This window comes from Carcharhinus amblyrhynchos, chromosome 16 (assembly GCF_965287045.1).
Source record: "Carcharhinus amblyrhynchos chromosome 16, sCarAmb.v2.hapA, whole genome shotgun sequence".
NCBI classification, from domain to species: Eukaryota; Metazoa; Chordata; class Chondrichthyes; order Carcharhiniformes; family Carcharhinidae; genus Carcharhinus; species Carcharhinus amblyrhynchos.
This window is the reverse complement of record NC_137339.1, coordinates 44,264,735-44,290,464: the sequence shown is the minus strand read 5'-3', so window position 1 is coordinate 44,290,464 and position 25,730 is coordinate 44,264,735. Positions and strand designations below refer to the sequence as shown.

At 42.0% G+C, this 25,730-nt stretch overlaps 1 protein-coding gene across 1 annotated transcript in view; it reads left to right on the top strand.

Moving 5' to 3' along the window:
* Positions 1-19,988, top strand: part of LOC145353982 (protein-glutamine gamma-glutamyltransferase 2-like) — a 56,304-nt gene extending 36,316 nt beyond the window's left edge. The window contains exons 7-13 of the mRNA XM_080205038.1: positions 2,222-2,357; positions 7,333-7,436; positions 9,593-9,835; positions 11,381-11,653; positions 12,398-12,558; positions 14,541-14,677; positions 18,255-19,988. Coding sequence (XP_080061164.1) covers positions 2,222-2,357; positions 7,333-7,436; positions 9,593-9,835; positions 11,381-11,653; positions 12,398-12,558; positions 14,541-14,677; positions 18,255-18,411 — 1,211 coding nt within the window. The 3' untranslated portion in view covers positions 18,412-19,988. The remainder of the gene's footprint in view (positions 1-2,221; positions 2,358-7,332; positions 7,437-9,592; positions 9,836-11,380; positions 11,654-12,397; positions 12,559-14,540; positions 14,678-18,254) is intronic.
* Positions 19,989-25,730: the final 5,742 nt, after the last annotated feature.

Here is a 25,730-nt window from a genome sequence, read left to right as displayed (position 1 = left end):
CCACCCCAGCCTTTGTTCATGCGAGCTTTACTTGTGGTTCACAAAATTGGCATGAAAATTGGCAGTTGCAGAAAAGAGCAAAATTGTTTTTTCATTAGTCATTGGATGGACTGCAAATGCACATTTGTTGCCTCAATTCTGTGTATTTTCAGGAGTTACTCTACATCAATTTTAAGTTTTGGAGCACACCCATTTCACTGCTGTCTTGAGAGAAACAGGCTTTTGGATGTATATGCAAAGTAGCCGGATATGCTTTGTAGGAATGCAAGTACAGCACTGATGTTAACACAGCACCTGATAAATGATTGAGCTTGGGAAAAGTAAGTCACATTAACCTGTTGCTGGTGACTACAAGTTATTTATTCACCAGATGACAATGTCTGATTTGGCCTCCAGAAAGAGAATTCTAATTAAACTGCCACAGAAGTTAAAGGATTGCTAGGCTTTTGTACTTAGCGATCATTTAGAAATATGTCATTCTGGCACCAGACATTTCCTAGTAGATATGGTCTCTTCCACACTATTCATTTCTCATTCTAGCTTTGTTTCTGTGCATTCCCCTTCCACCAATGAGAATTAAGACATGGGATATTCCCAAGTTTGGAAAAGATAGGGGTCTGATCTCCCCATAGCAGGCGCAAGTGAATTTTCAGAACTTCCTTACATCATTTGGACTTTCTGGGCATTATTTGCAGTAATTCTCAGGCTGTTCACACTATGCCGCCACTGTCAGCGAGAATGGAGAATTTGGCACTCAGCCAAATCTCCATTCACTGCAGAGGGACTGCTGAATCCCAGCTGCGGGTGAGGTCAGAGAATCCAGCCCCTATGTGTTGCATTTGAGTTTCTCCTTATTTAAAAAAAATGATAGTCACTGTAATATCAGGTTTGGTCCAGCATTGTTTGTTGGTTACTCCAATCTGCATTTTTCGATGCTCACATTAAACCATGCAGTTAGCAACCATGATACTGTTTCATTTCCCAGGGGAGGAACCAGCAAGACAACAGCCCTCAAAAATTGGTTTGTTTTTAAAAACAAAATATCTCCTTCTGAATGATAAAATATTGAGCAATGAGAGAAAATCACATCAAATTTAACTGCTGGATTCTTCAACTGTGTGAGTATTAATCCACATGAAGACTGATTATTTTTCCATCAGTTTATAACTGAACTTTAGGATGACCAGGAGATGTCTTGGATTTTGAGCCATGGTGAGACAATCAGCACAGGATCACATTCTGCCAGCTGTATAAGCTCAGTGGAAAGCCTTTTGATCCTACACACAACAAAATCAACAATTTTACCTCAGCTCTTCAAGGTAGACATGACTCGAGGCTTTTATTGTATGTAGCTGATGCACTCGCACAACACCCTTCTCTTTGCCATAATGATCCAGGAATTAAACCCTTTAAAATAATTTCCACTCTTTCCTGTTTTCACGCTCTTTTTCTCATAGGTCTGTTTTAACCCTTATTTATAGTGATGTATTCACTGAAAGGTATCACTATACTGGCGAACCAGATTTCCTGCCAATCATCCATGTTTGGACAGCGCTTGTGGATTTTCCAGCCTTAACCCTTACATTTTAACCTCTATTTTTAATATTTCTCTGAATCTTCAGCAACCCTTTCTGAACTTTCTTATTCCCACGTTTGATATTTTAAAGCAACAAGTATTTTCACCATGGTAGACTCTTCCTGATATAATGAACAGGGGCAAACTTTGAAGAGCTCAGCAGTTAAAATTACAGTGATTTCCTCTTCTCTCTCAATATTTTATCATTCAGAATGGGATGTTCTTGTTTTAATTTCAATCAGTTTTTTGAGGGTCCTTGCCTCGCTATTTTCTCTTCTGGGAAATTAAACAGTGTTTAAAATCTGTCACATTCGTATCATTAACTGCGTGGTTCGATGTAAGTATTTCAAAGCACAAATTGGAATCATCAACAAATGATGTTTGCCCAAATCTGGTACTAAAATGGCTATATTTCCATTACAAATTATGGCCAATGGCATCCACTTGTGATGTAATGTGGGCGCATCTTAACAGGTGGCCCATTCCTGAGCTATTTTGAACCAAGCATGCAGTTATCTTCCTCTCAGTCACTTAGCAACAAGTGATGAAGTGGATAATTAGTGTTGAGTGCAGCCTGACTTGATTATTCCAATCCCAAACTCCATCTGTATGGGACCCATAGTAACATTTCTCGCTTTGTTCTAGTCTTGAGGTGTCTGGGAATTCCCACTCGACTCATTACAAATTTCAACTCTGCGCATGACACGGAGCAAAATCTGAGAATTGACAGCTTCATCGATGAGGACGGGAAGAAGGTGAAAAAGTCAAACGATTCCATCTGGTGAGTTCCAATATTGTATTGTATCAGTTCATTCGGAAAGTGTGATAGAAATTGAAAAACCTGGCACAATCTTTACAGAGAAACAGTCAATGGACCAGAATTTATAAAGATGAGGTTGGGGGGCGTTATTTAACAGCTTCTGCACTCCATGACCTGATAGTTACCTTAATTACTATCTCAAACAATAAAAAAAACCTCTTCATGCAACACCTTTCAAAGAATGTGACACAATGCTACCATCAAAAAGTTCCTGTACTTTAGAATATATATTTATATTTTCATGGTGTTTTTGTTTCATGTCTTCATTTTTGTGCAACGGGACCTAAACGCGCCAGTAAAGCTGGTGAAACGGAGATAAGGGTGCCCTTTTATAAAGGGTGCCCCAATCTGTCCAAGAATAGCCTCGCCAGCCCCACTGCACCACAGAGGACTCAGGGGCTCCCCAGCCCCAATCAATGCTGGCATCTTCCCCCTCCCCACCCTCTTTCCCATCAACACTGGTACCTCCCACTCTCCATGGCAGTCATCACCAGCATTTCTTCTCCCCTTCATTGAACGCCCTCTCCCTCCCCACAACACATATATGTTCCCCCCATGAAGCTCCTAGTAGTGTCCACCCCATCACTACCCTCTGACACAGGTGGTCCTGCCAGGTTGACACAGTGCCAACTTGAGTGCCAGCATGAGCCGGGAGCAGTTCCAGGGCACTGCCTAGCCATGTCCCTCTTCTGACATACGAAAATTCAGTGAAGGGGGAGAATCTGGCGAGGTGGGTCTTTAAATACATTCAAATGTATTTAAATAAATTTAAATCAGGTTTGTACTCCAGTGAGGGGCAGCAAAAATCAGAAATAGCTATCTTGCTGTCAAGATTTACGATTTCCAGTTTCACTGTATCATGAGCTCCCATCGCCAATACTACGGATGGAATAGTCTAATTTTTCAATTCAATAGGCAGCATTGGTATAGTTAGTGTTACAGGGCAGTCATCTTCTGGTTTCACTATCCCAACAGTGCATTTCTGCCCCAAAGTATTGGGCAAGTATCTGAGACATGGGATCGGATTTTCACAGAGTCAGCAGGAAACCAAAAACCATTTCTGATTCCAGGATTCCTGCCTCCATCCCTGGTATCCCCAGTTTTCATTGCTGGTTTCACCTAAGGATGTGGATTCTAGTGGTCAATTGACTGGAGCTGACCACCCTGATCACCTCCTTCCAGTCCCTTCTGAGGGTTGTCCTTGAAGGTCTTCAGGCCTCACGTGACTCCATGGCATCACTCCCCCTTTCCATCGCTAATGAATAAAATTGCTCCACTCTGTAGTTGGCCCTCAGTTTATTATATATCATCCAGGCTGGTCTCTTTCTTCTGCTTTTTCCATCCATTTTAGTGGGAAATTCACTAATCTGCAATCAGTGCCTTATTCCTTGGAACAGTTCTTATCAGGAATGGGAGCACAATGGATATTCAACCTTGGTTTTGTGTCTGCAAATTCCTCCTCCCTGTTTTTATTTCTCCTTGAATGTGTTTCCACAAAAAAAAAGTTCTATACCATTTATAAAAATGAATTTAAAATACTTGCCGTGGTGTTATTAGCCTTCCAATTGTAAGCAATGTCTAAATTGTATTTGTGAAGCTAGTTGGGGTACCTTTACCTGGCAGTGGCTAGCACTGGAAAAGCAGAAACTGAAAAGTGTTGAAGAAACCAAGCAGAAAGTGTTCCGATAGCCTGAACTAAAATTGATCTTTATGCTCTATTTCATTACTGGTTTAAAAATCAGTGGCTCAGATCTTTCAGTCAGCATTAATGCTTTTTGTATTGTATTGATGCTGCCCGTGAAGTGGGTGAGCGGGTGAGTAGGTGAATGGATGAGTGAGTGGATGAATGGATGAGTCAGTGGGTGGGTAAGTAAGTGAATGGATGAGTCAGTGGGTGGGTAAGTAAGTGAATGGATGAGTGGGTGGGTGAATGGATGAGTGAGTAGGCTGGTAAGTAAGTGAATGGATGAGTGAGTGAATGGGTGGGAAGTAGGTGAATGGATGAGTGGGTGGGCAAGTAGGTGAATGGATTATTGGTGAGTGAAATAATTGAGTGAGTGGATAGTTGAGTCAGATTGGGGTAGTTGGATAGTCGATGGGGATGGTGGTTGGTTCAGTTGGATGGTTGTTGTGTTGGATCGGGGCAGTCAAGTAGGAAGGAGGTAGTCAAGTCGTCAGGGGGATGTTGATCTGGGGAAGGGTTGATGTGCGGAGCAACGTTTGGTTGTGGTGCCCAGTTCGGTTATACTGGCTAATCACAGAGTTAGACCAGATGTTAACCAGTGTGACATTTCCAGTGTAAGTATCCAAATATGTTCCAAATATCTGGTCCAATACTCTTAACACTGAGCTCAGTGTCAGAGAATTTGTGGAGAGGCACAGACAGTGGCTATCAACTAATCTGAAATTTAAACTTCCCGGGCACTTTCACACTTGTGTGTCAGTACTTCAGGAAAATAACAAGCTCTTGTTTAAAACAGTCAAATACAGTAAGTTTTAAATATATAACTGTTCATCTTGCTAGTTTTGTATTTAGTCCAGGATGAGGAAAGTCATGTGTCTCAAGTATCAGTGGGAAGTTGCTTTGCTGTCAATGGATTCAGACATTCCAACTGACATATGTGTTTTATTATTTAGCAGCTGAATTCCTCTGCTCAATATGTGCTGCACGTATGATATGAAATCACACTTATTTCACCCTGTTGCCACCACAAAAACAGACATTGACATGAATTTTTGGTTAATAAGCTCAAACGGCAAGATGGGGTTGACCGAGCGTTATACATCTTACCTGATTTTCATTTCCAGCGATATCAATGAAATAAAACATTGGGAGTTACGTGAAACAAGTAGTTGTTCCCGAAATCACATCATCCTCATCATATCTTTCTTCACTATTCCCAATACAACTGGCCACTGAACAGTTCATTTCCATCAAACAGTTCTACTCAGTAAAGTTCTAAACATGTAGGGTAAAGGTTTCCCCTGTACTGTGCTTTGAGACTGTAGGTCTCCAATCACATTACACACTGTGGAGAGGGGAAAGCTTCCTCTCAGAGCTGATTCTAATTAAAAATGGTGCTTGTAAAAATTGCTTTGTTTTTGGAAATGATTATATTTCTGGTGCAGTAGTTTCCTGAGATTAGGACTCATGAAATAGAAACACTAACTTAACTTTGAGTGTTGGAGCTCTCTTGGGAGTCCGCCAGCTGACCCAGAAAATGAGGCCTAGAACCTGGTTAGCTGGCTCCCTTGGCGCATGGAATTGTTGCAGGTATTTGTAAACATTAGAGCCCCATTTGAATATTATAGAGTGAGTGCTGCAGATAGAGCAGAGACTGCCTCAGTAGGTCTTCTCCCTAACCTAGGCTTTATAGAGTACTGTGATGTGGTTTTATTTCAAATGCTGCATGTGGAGACTACTTTTGAGTTGCAAGCCATGGAGATGGTTTAAATCCTGTAGGATTTATTGCAAGTGCAGGGTGTTACCAGCACCACCCGTGCCCCCCACGCCCATCCCTGTGCCTGTCCCCAGGAGCAGCCTAGGCAAGGTGAGGAGGGGCCTTCCGATAGGAAAACTCTGTTTGAACTAGTATTCTTATTTCCTTGTTTTTATTTGTCTTCCATTTTAATGTGAACAAGACCAGATTGGACTAGCATTCTTATTTTCTCATTTTTACTGTTTTCCTCCTGGGCTCAGGGCTGGGGATGGCGGGCAGCGGGTGTGCAGGCTGACTACAGGGAGGTGTTGACAGGTAGAATAATGAAGATCTGCATTGGGACAGCTCCCAGACATTGTCCTGACTCCAGGAATAGAAGAGACAGGAAAGCCTGTTGTATGATGCAGGTTCCCACCAGACTCCCCACACCCTTGTGCCCAGAAGGGGGAAAAAAACACTAAAAATGGGGAAATACAATCAGGAATGTTCTTAAAATGGAACACTAGCAAAAACTGTGAAATAAGAACACTGGTCTGAACCATTTTTTCCTGTTGGGTGGAGAAGACCTAAATCTGATTTGATTTGATTTATTAGTGTCATGTTAGTATACAGTGAAAAGTATTGTTTCTTGCACGCTGTACAGACAAAGCATACTGTACATAGAGAAGGAAAGGAGGGAGTGCAGAAGGTAGTGTTGCAGTCATAGCAAGGGTGTAGAGAAAGATCAACTTAATGTGAGGCAGATCCATTCAAAAGTCTGATGGCAGCAGGGAAGAAGCTGTTCTTGAGTCAGTTGGTACATGACCTCAGATCAACAACAACAACTTAAAATAATAAATTAGTTTATTTTCAAAAATGTGTATGTGCTATGTTGAAGACAGCAAGTCAGGATTAAGTACCGGAGCTTTGGAATGTATGAATATTCTGATGTTTATTTGGGGATCTTCATGAAACTTTCCTTCAGAAAAATTGTTAAAAATTCTTTCATGGAATATGGGCATGGCTGGATAGGCCAGGATTAGTAGTCCATCCCGAAATTCCCTTGAGAAGGTGAAAATAAATGGATGGGGGAATGTCTGTGATGGGTTGCATAGCATGTTGCCTTTAGGTGGACCAAATGGCTTTTTAAAAAATTGATGCAGTTTTAAGGACGTGGTGGGAGGGACATAATTTTGTCTAAGTAGAGAAGCTCCTTAAAAGCAAAGCAGTTCTTAAGTTCATTGTTGAAGCTTTTCACAAACTCATACTCTGAAGAGGAAGCATCTTTTCACAAGCCCATACTCGAAGAGGAAGAAACTTTTCACAAACTCATACTCTGAAGAGGAAGCATCTTTTCACAAGCCCATACTCGATGAGGAAGAACCTTTTCACAAACTCATACTCTGAAGAGGAAGAATGCATGCCTGTAAAATTAGTTTTAAAACTAACTATAAAAATCCAATTCAAAAGGCTACAGTAAGAGTTATTAACTGTAATTATTCTCTGTAACATTGAAGGAATTTCCACTGCTGGGTAGAGTCCTGGATGGCCCGCCCTGATCTGAAGCCTGGCTTTGATGGTTGGCAAGTCCTAGATCCCACACCACAGGAGAAGAGTGAAGGTAAGGGTAGATATCATGGTATGTACAGTATTTTGTGTACTAAGTGCCTTTTACTGTAAAACGCTTAGTTTGAAACTTTCCTTTGGCAAACAAAAATGTTGGTGCCCTGAGGGTGAAGTTCATAGTTCGTCAAAGGGAATATTCACAAGGCTGCGTAATGAATTGCAGATTGTCATCCAATGAACCGGGAATAATTCATCCTTCAACTAAATAGCATGTTTAGTCTATTTGTATCTGCTACAAATTCCTCACCTGCCAAAAGTACTGACAAAAAATGTCCCTAACTAATCCTATGTGCCTCGCTCTTTATCTCGGGTACAAAGCATTCCTTTGGAAATAGGCCAATTTTTTAAAGTTGAGCATTCTGACCTGAAGCTAAAGATTTGCAAGCAAATGCCCTCTGATTGACTTTCAAGCTTTCAGTCGTCTTTCATTATCTGGACTTGCTAATTTAGATTTGTTCTTTTGGGAACACTTGAGCATGTCCTTATAAGGTACAGATGATGTTAGCAGCACAACAACTACATTGAAAATCTCAGTTTAAAAAGACAGAGGGGATGAATTTTATACTTCTGACCAAGTACTCCATCGCTAGTATCTTTAACAGCAGAGGCAACCTAAAATAAAATAAAATGGGAGGCTGGGCCATGTAAAATAAAACGGATGGCCGGCCCACTGCTTTATCACCCGTTTCTGAGCTGTCCCTCATTTTACAGTAAGCACGTCATAGGTCAGGCAGCCGACACGTCCTTAGGCCTAATGAGGCCCTTAAGTTCCCAATTAAAGCTCAGTTAAGGGTCTCTTTCCACCTCCTGGCACTATAGTACAGTGGTACATGCCCATTGGTCATTGTGGGATTGACCCTCTTAATCTCATCACTGCTTTATTGACCTTGTTAATCACATCTTGGTTTGAAGTCCTATGTTTCCCTTGTGTTTGGCTTTTTTGTTTAATGTGGTGTCCCTTTAAGTGGATGCCCCTTTTGTTTAAGTTGGTTTAATTGGTTAACACAAAGTAGGAGGACAGTGGATCCCAATAATTTTTTATTTATTCATGAGACATGGGCATCACTGGGTGGCCAGCATTTATTGCCTATCCCTAGTTGCCTAAGGGCAGCTGAGAGTCAACCACATTGCTGTGGCTCTAGAGTCACATGTAGGCCAGACCAGGTAAGGACAGCAGATTTCCTCCCTAAAGGATGTTAGTGAACCAGATGGGTTTTTCCAACGATCGACAATGGTTTCATGATCATCGGTAGTTTCTTAATTCTAGATTTTTTTTTATTGAATTCAAATTTCACCATCTGTCATGGCGGGATTTGAACCTGGGCCCCCAGAACATTAGCTGAGTTTCTGACTTAATAGTCTATCCATAATGCAACTAAGCCATTGCCTAGGAGAAAGGTGGCCAGCTGACTATTTTTCCTATTCAGGGTAAAGGGCAGGAAGGAGGAGGATAACTTCTTTGGTCCCCTGTGCAATTAAAGGGCACCAACACAAAATGGTACCCATCCTTTGTGCTTCATCTCAGGCCTTCAGTGCCCTTTACCCTAGCCCCTTGTCTTGAATCCCTCTCCGACCAAAAGCACCAGACTTAACTAAGCCTGTTAGGCTTATTGTTTTCTTGTTGGGACTCCCTTGTAGCGACATTACTGCATTCTGATGCTGTTGGGACAACTCAGCCGCCAGCAGTCAGAATGGCTGAGAGTCCTCGAGGGCGGGATTTCCTTTCCCTGAGGGGGTGCAAGCCCTGAAGGCTGCCTCTGGCATATTGCTAACCTGGGGATGCCATTTTTAAAATTGTTGTGCTGCTGACTAACCTCTCTATTGGGCAGATGTACGATCGTGTGCCCTCTCCAGCCCATTTAGTTCACCCAAAGAGGTTTCCAGGAGATAACTATGAGACTTAGATGGTGTCATTCAGATTTGAAAGCCTAATTCTTACAGTCCAACCCAAGATGAGATTCTGTCATGTGATCATTTCTGAACATTTGGCAACATGATTAATGAAGGGTGAATTCAAATTGATTATATATTTAAGCTACAGAATGCTATAAAAGCTTTGACAATTGCAGGTTTTGCACATGTTAAAATATTATTCAAAAGAACAGAATTTGTAATCTACATGGTGGTGATGTTTAGCTTTGTTGTTTGCAGGAATCTATTGCTGTGGACCGGCTCCAGTCAAAGCAATTAAATATGGAGATGTCGATCAGAAATTTGATTGCCCATTTGTCTTTGCTGAAGTCAACGCAGATCACGTGTCGTGGCTAATCCGCAAAGATGGAACAAAAAAGGAGATCACGGTTAACCATCGAGTAGTTGGTCAGAAAATCAGTACAAAGGCTATTGGCACTGATGAGCGTGAAGATATCACAGAAAATTACAAACATAAGGAGGGTAAGCAGTGATCAGACTGGCATCATAATTGGCATCAACATCAAAGGTTATGGGAAATACTTAAACAAGACTAGCAAGCTATATTTAATCATTGTTAAGTAGATAATTGAGTGACTGGACGATCCTTGGATACAGATATGTTACAACAGACTCAAGCGCAGTTTATCAGGAGGATAAGAGGTGGTGAATAAAAAGTATTTGTCGTACAGTTGAAACCATACTAAAAAGCAGATCATTAGCATATCAAAACAGTTAAAGTGTAATTGGGTGTTAATACTGGTGGGTGGCATGGTGGCACAGTCATTGTATGGCAGAATCTCAACTTGGGCTCAGATGCCATAAACTGTAAGAGTTAGGTTTTTAAAACAGAATGCCACCATCTAAATCTCACTGCACCAGGGCCCTTGTTTCGATTCCCAGCTTGAGTCACTGTCTGCGTGGAGTCTGCACATTTTCCTGAGTCTGCGTGGGTTTCCTCCAGGTGCTCCAGTTTCTGAAAGATGTGTTGGCCATGCTAAATTCTCCCTCGCTGTACCCGAACAGGCACCAGAGTGTGGTGACTGGGGGATTTTCATTGTGCTGTTAATGTAAGCCTACTTGTGACACTAATAAATAAACTTTAAAACCTTGGAAAACTGGGATTGAGGAAGGCTGTTTGCCAATTGCTAACTTCAGGATCATCCTTTAATATGCATACCCTTTAGAGTTGATTATACACAAGAGTGTCTTTATCAGGAGTGCTTTCCAAGATCAAACAGCTTCAAAAAAAACTGAAATTTTTAACTTTATTTGTTTTTGTCAAGGAGAAAGAGAAATGACCCTAGGCTAAGGCCACCATTTAGGAGAAAGTGCTGTTTGATCTGCTGAATGTTTCCATTTCAGTGGAGGGATTAGAGGAGCTGAAGTCATTCTCCTTTATAGTAAAGGAAGTCAAGGAGAGATTTAATAGAGCTGATCAAAAATCAATGGTTTTAATAGAGTAAATAAAGAAAAACTATCTTTGTTGCAGGAGGTTTGAATGAACATCAGGTTAACCATTGTTTCTAAATTTGTGCATAACCACAACATAATACCCTTGAAAATTAAAATCATAGCATCCTTAACGTGCAGAAGGAAGTCATTCAGCCCATCGAGTCTGCACACACTTATCTAGGCTTACCCTGTAACACCACTATTAAACTCCCTAACCTATATATCTTGGGACTGTGGGGGGAAACTGGAGCAACGGAGGAAACTCACGCTGACATGGAGAGAATGTGTAAACTCCGCACAGTGATTTGAGCTGGAATTGAACCCGAAGGCTGTGAGGCAGCCGTGCTAACCATGGTGTCACTGTTGTGCCCAAACGTTTAAAAATAGGAATGTTTTATACTTACGTGGGAGGACCAAATCTTTAAGTAGGGAAGAACATTTTGAATTTCTATTAGGTTTCTGTTTTGGACAGAAACTGATCAATTCTGTAGGTACGAGTTAAAAGTTGGGAAATTTTGCTAAAAAAAAATGTTTTCTGTCCTAATGTATCCACAATTAATCAATTTTACAAAGGTTCCAAGGAAGAAAGGGAGTCTTTCACAAGAGCAGACATGAAGAACAAACTGCTTCAAGAGCCAGAGAAGAAATTAACAATAAAATTGAAAACGGAGAAAATCAACATGAATGGAACCAACTTTGATGTCTCTGCTGTTCTCATGAATCACACCTCAGTGGAGAAGAACTACAGGTTGATGCTTTGTGCCCAAACAATTATGTATAATGGGCAATCAATTCAAGAATGTGGCTGGAAAGATCTTTCCAGTGTCACAGTTGGACCGCGTGGAGGTAACGCCAGTTATGCATCTCAGTGTATTTTGACTTTGAGAAAGGGACAAATAATGATTAAAATACATTATTGTGAAGCCAAATCATTACAAGGCCCAGGGAAAGGAAATGGTGCCAACTTCATCTCTAACTCTAAACTGTCATTGAATATGGATGATTAGGCGCCACTCTGATGAAACACCACCAGGAGAGTGGAGAGAGGCTGCAGGTGATTGAAGAGGTTTTTGGGAAGGTAAACAGTGGCTCCCAGGGGAAGTTGGTGAGAGTGGTTGCAGAGGTGAGAGGGGTTTCAGGGATGTTGTGAGGAAGGGAGATCGGTTTTAAACCTGTCAACAAAGGAAACACTCAGCAAACTGGGAGCCAGGAAAACTTGGAAGTCACTGAGTTAATTAATTCCTTGCAAGTCAATGTGGAGTCTGCAGCTTCAGGCTACATAAGTTCACAAACTATAATATATGGAATAAAAATAGAGGATGATATTGTAATGAATACTGTGGTAATAGGATAATTTAATACAGCACAGTTTTATTTCGTGAGAGAAAGACTTGCATTTATGTGTTGTCATATCTGCAAGCTTTTCGCGCTATGAAATTCATGCTGTGAATTACTCAGTGTACTGATTTTGTTAGACAATGGGCTGAATTTTATGCACTGGACTACAGAACTGACAGTAAATCAGAGAACAAAGATATCACATGTATTTTTGCATGTATTTAGTAATGTACCACTATTTTTCTTCTACAGAGAAAACTGAGACTCTGCAGATACTTTACTCAAACTATGGACAATCCCTATCAGAACACAATCAGATTCTCATTGTGGCCCTTGCAATGGACTATGAGGCGGATGAATTAGCGGTTTATAGGAAAGTGATTACTCTCCAGAATCCAACTTTACACATTAAGGTGATGATAACTGAGAAATATGGTGGATATAACATCCCACCGAAACAGTGTTCCATGCATGCGATACCTTATGAAGTAAACAGTGTTTGTAAATTTCTAGATCTTATGCCATCAGTTGGCAAACTTTTGTGGCTCAACTCTGGCACTGGTGAAATCTGGGCATAAAACCAGCAGAATGCTTAAGGGAAATCATAAACAGGCCATTTTGTCTGTTTCACAGACCATTCTGTTGAAATAGGGCTGTAGTTGTTAACATTATAACTTTGCCTTCCACACAAGGCTGGGGTAGTTGGATACGGTGCTGAGCCCCCACACTTCCTTTCTATTAACTTCTAGTACCAAAGAACCTGGCCCCAAATCCATTAGGCCATGGTGATGTCAATACAGAGAAAATCCTCTGATTAAGCAGCGAAATGTTGTTCCTTATTATCAGAAGGCATTTGTGATGTGTTACATATGGTTACACACTCCTAAATAAAGAGAGGAAAGATGTGACTTCTGAGAATCTAATCTACATTCACACACCTTGGTCCACATTTAATGATGGACCTCAGCGTAAAACAGGATTGAGGACATTGCATCTGAGAGCTTTGTTCAAATATATTATTGAGTTTATGTGAGCTAACCTTCAGCAAAGAAATGTGTTCAAGCATACAAATGAGGAAGCCTGCAGTGTCTCTCACAACACATTTTCAACAGTTGCTCATGCATTTGCACCAATTACCATCTATACTTTCTCTAACCTTACCTTTTCTTTCTCATTTATTTTCATATCCAGCCGTATAAAAATTCGCATTTTGCCAATTTCTACCGCACAACTCTAACACAAGTAGGACAGTGTTCAGTTTTACACTGCCGTTTTACCTTCCTTTTCCAATTATGAACATGCACATTTCCTACCAATGACTTCCACACTCACTAGTCAGTGACCCCAAAGCTGCCTTTATAACTTTATTCCTGCTCTTCAAAATGCTATTGATCTATCCCTACTCCAATCATAGTAAGGATAATTACGTGCTACTTACCTTCCATCAATTATTGGCCCCAATACCCAATAGTTATCTACGTAATACTCACATACTCTTAATTATTTGATCCACTACACTGATTTCAAACATGCAGAGAAGTTTAAATATTTGTGAAAGACAAAATTAGTTTTACTGAAAATTTTGCCAAACGCTTCATTGAAAATGTGCTTTCTTGCAGTCCCCCAGCTTAAATCCTGCCAGAGGGGCTTGGGGCTTAGGATTTGCTCCATTGCTAGTATCCTGGGAAAACTGAGCTCCCACTCCCCATTCTGCTGCAACCTTCTGTGTTCCCTCTCTCATATTGTCACAACCAAATGGCCCACCTTACCCTCCTCTGGTATAGCCTAACACTTCCACTTTTCATTCCTATCATGCCTAACCTTCCTTCCACACTGACATCCCACATCTGTGCTGAATGGCAAATATTACCCAGATCGCCCTCAATCAGATGTCATAGTGGATCTTATAAGGGACTGCTTTAAAATAGAAACATGACATATTGTTCAACAGAATAGGAATTAAGATTAAAGGAGCTAAAATTTAAACATTTTGAGCACATAAACCATTGCCAGGGCAGCACCTGGTGTGCAGTTTGTTCTTGTATGCAAAAAGAAATAGGTGTTAGCTGGAATTTTTCAGTGCTCTCACCTCCCCTGTGGTGGGTTTTCCTGTGACAGAAGCATTGGCCAATGGTAGGATCTTCCAGCCCCGCCAAAGTCAATGGCCATTTGCATGGCTTGCCCATTCCACCAAAAGGGAACCCACGGCAGGGGTTGGCTTTGGCAGGACCAGAAAGGTCCTACTGGCTGAAAGAGCAGGAAAATCCTATGTATTGTTTTATTAATTGAAGCAGTTTCTAATAGTTTCATTTCAACATTGTTTATCTTCATGGACAGAGCAAAATATGTCCCCTATTTGCTTCATCAAGAGTAAAAAGAAATTATGCTTTTTCAGATCCTAGGAGAGCCGTTGCAGTACCGAGATCTAATAGCAGAAATTAGCTTTACCAATCCGTTGCCAGAGAGTTTGTGCGATGGTATATTCCTGGTGGAGGGAGCTGGCCTCACTGATGAGCAGATGATTCCATGTCCGTAAGTTGAACTGGTAGTTTTGACCATCTGGGTAAAACTGATTTGCAAGATTTTCTGCTTCTGTCCAAATTCAATGGCTTGACACATAATCAAGGCCAACATTTCAGGGCAAAGGGAATAAATAGTCCACTGTTGAAGGTGCTGTCTTGTGGGTTAGAAATTAGACTGGTTCCCACACTGTCCTCTCATGGGTACAACACAAATTTAAAGAGGAGCAAGGAATTTTTCCCCAGAGTTTCCTCAGCCAACTTAATCTAAAGCAGATTGTTTGATCAATGTAACGTTGTAGTTTGTGAGAACATACTTTGCACTAATATGGTGCGTTTTCCGGTTTGCAGTGCTGACTGCATTTCATTTTACTTCATTGGCTGTGAAGTATTTTGGGAGATTTTAAAGTTATGAAACGAGTTCCTTTTTCTCCTTTTTCTACCAGCCAATTCTTCAACGTTTAGTCAATTAAAAAAAAACACAATTAACTCCACAAAGTGGCTCAGTGAATAAAACACTGTCCAGTATGGAACTCAGTCATGCACTGCCCAGTATGGAACTCACACTCCATGCTATTCTCTTGGCTGATCTGTCATATAATGCTACAAATCACAGTTAATGTTCTTGGAGAATGAATACTTCAGATACGACATCCTTACATTCCCGATTATAGCAGAGGTGTTAACACATTCAAATTAATTTAGTTAGCATATACGATCATTTCTGAGCTAAATTTTCCATTATTAATGACACATCTCAGAATTGTGAGCAACAGAAATAATTTTCCAATTACTGTAATGTCTTCCCTGCTCACATTTTTTAAGATTATTTCTTCATATGGGTATCATCTCCTCAGATTGAGCTATCCAGTCAAATTTAATTTCCCTTCCTTTCAATGATTCTTTCTTTAATTGTTCCTTCTCTAACATTTATCCAAATCCCTTTTAAATAATGTGATAGCCTCTGCTGCCTAGGACAATCGTGATAAAGCATTGCAAACTCTTAATGAGCCTTTTCATGCAAAAAATTATTTTAACTTCCTCTTTTTCTTTGCTACTGATTGACCAATCACTGAAAACAAACTTTCACAACCTGAAAAGGGCAATGGAAGCAGGTTCAATGGTAACTTTCAGAGGAGAATTGGATCAATGTGTGAAAAAAGAATTGCTGTGCTATGGAGAAAGAGCAGGGAAGTTGAATTATAGGAGAGGCGAGGTAGACAGGGACTTTTTCCCTGGAGCATAGAAGGCTTAGGGGTGATCTTATCCATCTTAGAACCATAGAACCCTACAGTTCAGAAAGAGGCCCTTCGGCCCATTGAATCTGCACCGAACACAATCCCACCCAGGCCTTACCCCATATCCCTACGTATTATACCCACTAATCCCTCTAACCTACGCTTCCCTGGACACTAAGGGGCAATTTCTTAGCACGGCCAATCAACTTAACCCACACAGCTTTGGACTTATGAAGGGCATAGATTGGTTAGATAATTAATATCCTTTCCCAAAGGTAGGAGGGTCTAAAACTAAAGGGCGTAGGTGTCCGGTGAAAGGGGAGAGAAACAAAAGGGTCCAGAAAGACAATTTTTTCACACAGTGTTGAGTGTCTGGAACAAGCTGCCAGAGGTGGTAGTAGTAGTAGAAGTGGTTACAATTTTGTCTTTTAAAAAGCATTTAGACAGTTAAATGGCCCAAATGTAGGCAATTGCAACTAGCTGACTGGTTTAAAAAAAAGGGCTGAAAGGCCTGTTTCCGTGCTGTAAACCTTTATGACTCTGTGTGCTCTATTTTTCCATTTTGATACTATATGCTGGGCGGATATGAAACTGGTCCAACTTTTGGACCAGTTCTCAGGCACCCCTGTACACACTATGCCTGCAAAAATATCAGCAAGTCCGAATCAAGCTCCATAAGCCTGTAGGCGGGGCTTAAAGAGCCCGAAATCCTGCAGCTCCGTCTCTAACTGTGGATGCGCAGAAAACAAAATGATAGAACGCTACTCCCCTGCCACATTCTCCTGGGCCGGATAATGTCTCTTCCTGGCCTCCACAGATATTGCCCCATCCCCACAACATTATTGACTCCCTTATCCCCTCCGTCCCTGCCACACAGACTAATCGTGGGCCCCTTCTCTCCCCTACTCAAGCAGAGTGGCAGCAGGCCCCCTTCACCTTCCCTTGATCTCAAGCAGTGTGATCCACCCTCCCTGCACCCCTCTCCCCGATCTCGGGCAGAATAACCCACTTTCCTCCTTCCCTGATCTCAGTCAGAACGGCAGCAGGCCCACCTCGTGCCTCCCCCCCCCCGTCACACAGAGAGCAGAGAGCCAGCAGATGCTAGACACTTACCCTCCTCACTGACCCTCACTAACTGGAGCACCTAAATCGGACTTATATGGAGCATGTCTGTTTCACACCGATTACGCAGTAGTAAGGGGGGAAGTGCTGGTAAAGTTGGGCGTCAGCTCATTATGTCAATTTAAATGTATGCAAATGCATTTAAATGGCCATCATGCCCGTTTCAGACGCGGCCCTGATCACGACCATTTTCACACCTTGGTAAAGGGCAAACCAGCATGGAGGCGGGCACAGAATGTGCCACTCACATGCCCAACTTTACCAAGTTTTTGTGCCCAAAAACAGATGCAACGTGATGATAAAATCAGTCCCTATGATTCTAAGTGGGTCTAATTTGTTTGTCCTTTTAAAGAGCCAGCACTGGCCTAAACTGCCTTACATTGATCCATATTTTCCCTCTTAAGATTGCAAATCAGAGTGGGGACTTTACTTCTTTGGCACTCTGCGACAGCAGTAATGGGTTTAGAATAAAGTAGGTGGAGCTTTCAGGGTACAAATGTCACTCTGTAGAAACAGTTCTGCCAGTGCTAAAACACCAGGTAAAAAAAGGAAAATCCAGATTCCCAAACTCCTGGCACTTGGTTTCCCTGCGCTGTTCTTTTCTCCCCACAAAGAAAATAGAAGAATGTTGTCACATATTGAGACAAAATCCATACAATGATAAGGGTAACAGTGTGGTAGTGCTTAATTTTCTATTGGCTTTTATTTAAAAATACACTCCCAGGATGCCTCAGAACTGTCAAGGTCACAGTTAATTCTCACCCCTAGTTGGCCTGAGGATGTAGTTGGATGACTGCAGCTCTTGTGTTGCTGGTATATCCCCTGGGATATTAAGCAGAATATTAATGTAATAAGTCTCCTGAGGCAGAAGTCCCTTCACCAAAATCCCTTTATTTATAATTCCAACAGCAGTACACAGAATGCTATCAGTCAGCAAATCTACCTTTGGGGAGGGTTGGAGGAACTCACACAGCCAGTCAAATACAAGGAAAGTGCTTCCTGATTGGGCCATCGATTGACTCCTTAATCAGAGAGTTCATACTCCAGTAGGCCAACCTCAATGGCCTGATTGAAGTCATTACAATTCACCACACCAAACTGTTTGACTGGTGGATTGTCTATTTGTCTGGCTTCAGCTGAAGTTGAACGATTACCAACTCAATAATGGATGCCACATATTTAAGTCACTAAATAAAAATATCTGCTGACTTCCCACTTTGTTTGTTTCAGGATACATACAATTGCACCAGGGCAGGAAGTGAAAGTGAGGATTATATGTAACCCTCAGAAATCAGGCCTGAGGAAATTGACCGTGGATTTTGACTGCAACAAACTGAAGGACGTGAAGGGTTTCAAAAATGTTATTGTCAGACCAATGGACAAATAATGGATCTGTCAGTCATCCTCAATAAATGTTGTACTGGAGACAGTGCCTTTAAAAAGAGAAGGGGAAATTGCACAGATTTATCAACAGAGATTTAAGTTTTGCATTCCTCTCCCTGTTCCTTAAAATATTTCAACAGATTAAGCATTTAACTGATAAAATAAACCTCTGCTGTGCAGGTATATTCTATTTCGCTTCATATCATTCTAAGGGCATAAATGCTCCTTACAATGGCTGCATTTGTCCTTGCTCCGTTTCGACTTATTTCAATTGCATTTACTCAACACACACATGATCTGAAATTATGTTACCTCTTAATGGTTCACCACAACTCAATAGATACAAGATTCCTCCTTGATGGTATGACACAGGTAACAGATGGTATTTGACTCATACATTTATATGTGTATTGTAGCTTATAGCAGGTTAGAAAGTAACCAGAGATTGGATCAAACCATTTCACCTATCACATAAAATGCATTAACCAACCTCCCATCCGTTGACTCTGCCTACACTTCCTGCTGCCTCAGCAAAGCAGCCAGCATAATTAAGGACTCCGTGCACTCTGGACATTCTCTCTTCCACTTTCTCCCATCCGGAAAGATACAAAAGTCTGAGATCATGTACCAATTGACTGAAGAACAGCTTCTTCCCTGCTGCTGTCAGACTTTTGAATGGACTTACCTTGTATTAAGTTGATCATTCTTTACACCTGAGCTATGACTGTAATACTACATTCATATCTTTTGTTTCCTTCTCTATGAAAGGTATGCTTTGTATAGAGCACAAGAAACAATACTTTTCACTATGTTAATACATGAGACAATAACAAATCAAAATCAAAAACTGACCAACAGTGGCATCGCTGAGTCAAGGTTCTGGACTTAGCCCAGTGGTAGTACTCTTACCTCTGAGTTGCAAGTGAAGGGTTTAAGGCCCATTTCAGCAACCTGAGTAATAAAGTATAGCACATGGGGAGTGTGGTACTGTTGAAGATGCTTTATATTTGGATGAGACATTAAACTGAAGTCCTTTCTACCTCTTCAGAATGACTTTAAAGATCCCATAGCATTATTATTTTCATGATGTGGAGGTGCTGGTGTTGGACTGTGGTGGCACAATAAGAAGTCTCACAACTCCAGGTTAAAGTCCAACAGATTCATTTAGTATCACAAGCTTTTGGAACACTGCTCCTTCATCAGGTGAGTCACCTGATGAAGGAGTAGCACTCTGAAAGCTTGTGATACCAAATAAACCTGTTGGATTTTAACCTGGTATTGTGAGACTCCTATTATTTTCAAAGAAGTAGCTTATAAATGTGGACTCTTTCTTTACTTTCATCTGAGTCAGCTTCAGGAACTTTGGTTTGTTGGGAGTGGATCACAGTTAAAGATTTTTCATGCGAATATATTTGTCATTTTAATGGCAATAGTACTTTTTCTAATTGACAGGGTGCTCGGCTGCTAATGGCTCTTTATAATCAAATTGTTCAACTTATCAGATTTTCCTTTGCCTTCATCAACATCAGTCTTTTATAGAGGGCTATAATATGTTGTACTGTTTATCTGATCAATAAAAGATGTTGCAAATAATAGACTGGAGTACCGTGGTTTTCTTCAAACTGTTCTGTGATGTGTTTCTCTAATTTTAAATAGATACCTCTTTCTTTTCCATTTGTAAATACTTTCCTGTTAATCCTCAAGCCCATGTCTCTTGAAGAGTGAAGGTAGCAGTTCTATTTAAAGACCTCTGACACTCGTAAACTTATCCTGAAGAGACTGGAGCCAATTGCCTTGTCATCTAAGTCCCCAGTTTCCCCTCTTAATCTGTGAGGCCCTGGAATTTTTAAGAGCGTTTTACTCTTCTCTGTAACTTTGGGTACAGGCTGGCATAATTGCAAAGGCTCTTCCTGGGTTAACTATATTGCCGATCCTGTTAGCAAACCAGGTGCTAGACTTGTTACCAGACCAGGTGCTAGACTTGGAAGTTGGTGTGCATTTTGGTGATAGTGACCACAATTCGGTTACGTTCACCTTAGTGATGGAAAGAGATAGGCATGAACCTCGGGTTGGTAGTTTTATCTGGGGGAAGGGTAATTATGAGGCTATTAGGAGAGAATTAGGAAGCATAGGTTGGACTAGGAGACTACAGGGTCTGGGAACGTCCGAAATGTGGAGTTTTTTCAAGGAGCAGCTACTGCGAGTCCTTGATATGTATGTCCCTGTCAGGCAAGAAGGAAATGGTCAAGCTAGGGAACCGTAGTGCACTAAAAAAGTTGATTCACTGGTTAAAAAGAAAAAGGAGGCTTATGTCCGGATGAGACTTGAGGGCTCAGGTAGTGCACTAGAAAGCTTTAGATTGGCTAGGAGGGAGTTAAAGAGTGAGTTAAGAAGGGCTAAAAGAGGACATGAGAAGACTTTGGCTGATAGGATTAAGGAGAATCCTAAGGCGTTCTATAGATATGTTAAGAACAGAAGGTTGGTTAGGGCAAGATTAGGGCCAGTTAGAGACAGCAGTGGGAAGTTATGTGTAGAACCGGAAGAGATTGGAGAGGCATTGAACCAATATTTCTCTTTGGTATTCATGCAGGGGGACATAAATGTAGCTGTGGAGAACACTGGGTTACAGGGTTGTAAACTGGACAGTATTGCAGTTGATAAGGAGGATGTGCTAGATATTCTTGAGGGTTTGAAAATAGATAAGTCCCCTGGGCCGGACGGGATTTACCCTAGGATTCTCTGGGAGGCAAGAGAGGCGATTGCAGAGCCTCTGGCTCTGATCTTCAGGTCGTCGTTGGTCACAGGTATAGTGCCAGAAGATTGGAGGGTAGCGAATGTTGTCCCATTGTTTAAGAAGGGGAACAGAGACTTCCCCGGGAATTATAGACCGGTGAGTCTTACTTCTGTTGTGGGCAAGGTTTTAGAAAAAATTATTAGGGATAGGATTTATAGTTATTTAGAGAGTAATGAATTGATTGGAGATAGTCAGCATGGTTTTGTGGAGGGTAGGTCGTGCCTCACTAACCTTATTGAGTTTTTTGAGAAAGTGACCAAGGAGGTGGATGGGGGTAAGGCAGTTGACGTGGTATATATGGACTTTAGTAAGGCATTTGATAAGGTTCACCATGGAAGGATTCTGCAGAAAATGCAGATGTATGGGATTGAGGGTGATTTAGGTAATTGGATTAGGAATTGGCTAGCAGATAGGAGACAGAGGGTGGTGGTTGATGGTAAGTATTCGTCATGGAGTTCAGTTACAAGTGGTGTGCCTCAGGGATCTGTTTTGGGGCCACTGCTGTTTGTAATTTTTATAAATGATCTGGATGAGGGTATAGTTGGGTGGATTAGTAAATTTGCTGATGACACCAAAGTCGGAGGTGTGGTAGATAGTGAGGAAGGGTGTCATAGTTTGCAGGGAGACTTGGACAGGTTGCAGAGCTGGGCTGAGAGGTGGCGGATGGAGTTTAATGCGGAGAAGTGAGAGGTAATTCACTTTGGCAGGAATAACAGATGTGTAGAGTATAGGGCTAACGGTAGGACTCTGAATACTGTAGATGAACAGAGGGATCTAGGTGTATGTGTACATAGATCCCTGAAAGTTGGGAATCAAGTAGATAGGGTTGTTAGGAAGGCATACGGTTTCTTGGCATTTATTGGTAGGGGGATTGAATTTAGGAGCCGCAGTGTCATGTTGCAACTATACAAAACTCTGGTGCGGCCGCACTTGGAGTATTGTGTGCAGTTCTGGTCCCCACATTATAGGAAGGATGTGGAGGCTTTGGAGAGGGTGCAGAGGAGGTTTACCAGGATGTTGCCTGGTATGGAGGCGAGGTCCTATGAGGAGAGACTGAGGGATTTGAGGTTGTTTTCGTTAGAAAGAAGGCGGCTAAGAGGGGACCTTATTGAAACATATAAGATGATGAGAGGTTTAGATAGGGTGGACAGTGATAGCCTTTTTCCTCGGATGGAGAAAGCGAGCACGAGGAGGCATAGCTTTAAATTAAGGGGTGGTAGTTATAGGACGGAAGTCAGGGGTAGGTTCTTTACCCAGAGGGTGGTGAGGGATTGGAATGCCCTGCCTGCTGCAGTTGTAAATGCGCCTAGTTTGGGGGCATTTATGGGATCCATGGATAGGTTTATGGATGGAAAGGGATTGGTTTAGGTTAGAGGGTCATTGCTTTTTAACTGGTTGGCGCAACATCGTGGGCCGAAGGGCCTGTTCTGCGCTGTAGTGTTCTATGTTCTATGTTCAAACTCCAATGGAAGGAAATTCCAACAATTGTTCTGACAACATGCTCTGAGTCATAAGAAGTACCACAAAGGTGGTTCAAAAATCAGAACTAGATGAACAAGCCAAAGATCTGCTCGATTATTTCTCTACCTCACAATCAAGTATCTCTACGCTCTTTTTATGAGGGAGGAGGGAGTCACTGTAATAACTATGAGAAACTGACAACCCACAAAGCAGATAAACGAATAGGGGTTTATTTGGGGGAAAGTAACTATATACTAGACAGAAATAACAATGCTTCCTAACTCCGAGACTCCCACTGCCAGAAGGCTCACGTTCCTGCTCTCAATTTGTCACAATTAGCCCGATGGGTCACATGACCCCCAATCACTCATCCCCTTAAAGATGGATGCTACCATACTACCTTTTAAGTCCTTAATTAGTATTTTACACTGAGAACAAAACTATTTACAATATAATGCAGCAAAGGAGAAAAAATTAACATAGGCTTGCATAAAGTACATCAGTCTGGAGACATTGGGGGGGCAATCTTATGAAAAAAATTCTAAGTCCAGGATGAGCGTGAAGACAGGAGAGTTTCTGATCTGTTTTTTGGGTCAGTCTTATGCACTGAATGCATGAAAGAACAGCAAAAACTGTTTCTCGTAGGGGGAGGGGCAGGGCTTAAATTGCCCAAACACTGGCTGAAAGCAGCAAAGGGCACCATTGTGCATCCATAGGTCCCTCTGCCTTGTGAGCGGAAAGACCTATCTGTCAGCCTCTGCTGCTCTTATGGCCTAAAGCAGGCCTCCCCCTCCCTTTCCCCAACCCCCAGCTACTGCGGGGCTGTGACCTAGAGTGGACCCCAACCCCCACCCCCCACTGGACTGATTGAACCCCCCCCAGCCCTCACTCAGAACGATCTACCCCCATGACCCACCGACCACCCAGATCGATCTACACCTGTGCCCCCGACCCGCACCCCCCTCCCCACCCCCTGCATGGACTGATTTCCCCCTCCATCCCCGACTGACTGAAGTGCAGAACGGCAGCAGTTCCCCACCCACCACCACCGATCGGCCCACCCTGATCTGGCCCTGTCCCCCAGAAAGCTGCATCCCCTCAGCCCCTCCCTCTTGGCACTGCCCGGTGAATTCCCATCTTACACTCTTTAAGGCTATCAGGAAAACCTCTGTCAATTCCAAATAATGCCAAGCATTGAGATGATTGCTGCAGTACTGTTGGACTGAGTTTTTGATTTGATTTATTATTGTCACAGTATTGGCATACAGTGAAAAATATTGTTTTTTGTTTGCGATACAGATAAAGCATACCATTGATAGAGAAGTAAACGAGAGAGTGCAGAATGTACTGTTCCAGTCATAGCTAAGGTGTAGAGAAGATCAACTTAATGCAAGCTAATTTCATTCAAAAGTCTGACAGCAGCAGGGAAGAAGCTGTTCTTGAGTCAGACTTCAGACTTTTGTATCTTTTTCCCGATGGGAGAAAGTGGAAGAGAGAATGTCTGGGGTACATGGGGTCTTTCATTATGCTGGCTGCTTTGCCAAGGCAGTGGGAAATGTAGATAGGATTAATGGATGGGAGGCTGGTTTGAGTGAGGGATTGGGCTGCATTCATGATCTTTTGTAGTTTCTTGCGGCCTTGGGCAGAGCAAGAGCCATACCAAGCTATGATACAACCAGAAAGAATGCTTTCTATGGTGCATCTGTAAAAGCTGTTGTAAAAGCTCTCGACCCTTTCTACTTTGTCCCTATTGATGTAGATAGGGGCATGTTTTCCTTTATGCTTCCTGAAGTCAATGACTATCTCCTTCGTTTTGTTGACATTGGGGGAGAGATTATTGTTGCCGCACCAGTTCACCAGATTCTCTATCTCATTCCTGCACTCTGTCTCGTCATTGTTTGAGATTCCGACCCACTATGGTGGTGTCGTCAGCAAACTTGAAAATCGAATTGGAGGGGAGTTTGACCACACAGTCATAGGTGTATAACGAGTATAGTAGAGGGCTGAGAACACAACCTTGTAGGGCACTGGTGTGAATGATGATCGTGGAGGAGGTGTTATTGCTCATCCTTACTCATTGTGGTCTGTGAATTAGGAAGTTCAAGATTCAGTCACAGAGGGAAGTGCTGAGGATCAGGCCAGGGAGTTTGGAGAAGAGTTTTTTGGGAATAATGGTGTTGAAGGCTGAGCTGTAGTCAATAAATAGGAGTCTGACATAAGTGTCTTTGTTATCTATGTGTTCCAAGGTTGAGTTCAGGGCCACGGAAATGATGTCTTCTGTGGACCTGTTGTGGCAGTAGGTAAACAGTAGTGGACCCAGATAGTCCGGGAGGCTGGAATTGATTTGTGCCATGACAAGCCTTTCAAAACACTTAATAATGATGGACATCAGAATCACTGGCTGATAGTCATTAAGGCACGTTACTTGATGTCTCTTAGGGATGATGGCTGTCTTCTTGAAGCAGATAGAGACCTCAGATTGTTGTAAAGAGAGCTTGAAGATGTCTGCAAATACCCCTGCCTGCTGGTCCACGCAGGATCTTAGTACTCATCCAGGTACCCCATCTGGGCCAGTCGCTTTCTGTGGGTTGACCTTCGAGAAAGCTGCTCTGACATTAGCAATCGTGATCCCAGGTATAGGTTCATCCAGGGCTTCCAGGGCGGACGGCATGCTCTCACTGACGTTTTGCTCAAAATGGGCATAGAATGCATTGAAATTATCAGGGAGAGGTGCGTTGGAGCCAGTGATTTTACATGCAGACTTGCAGAATGACAGTCATCCTTCAGACTTGTAACTGTTACTTTAATAAAAAGTTGGACAGTATTTGCATACAGATATTATTATTACTGCACTGACAGTACATTTTGTGTAATCCAGAGAAACATAGGGTGGAATGTTCTGACCTTGCCAGCAGCAGGAAGCTTGATGGGTGGGAAAATTTAACTTTTGTGTGAGGCCAAAAATCATTATCCTGACATTTGAATGAACTTTAGGAATTTTGTTCATGGGATTTTAAAGGCAGGTCAAGCTTCCCAACAAACAATTGGGGTACAGTGGTTAGCACTGC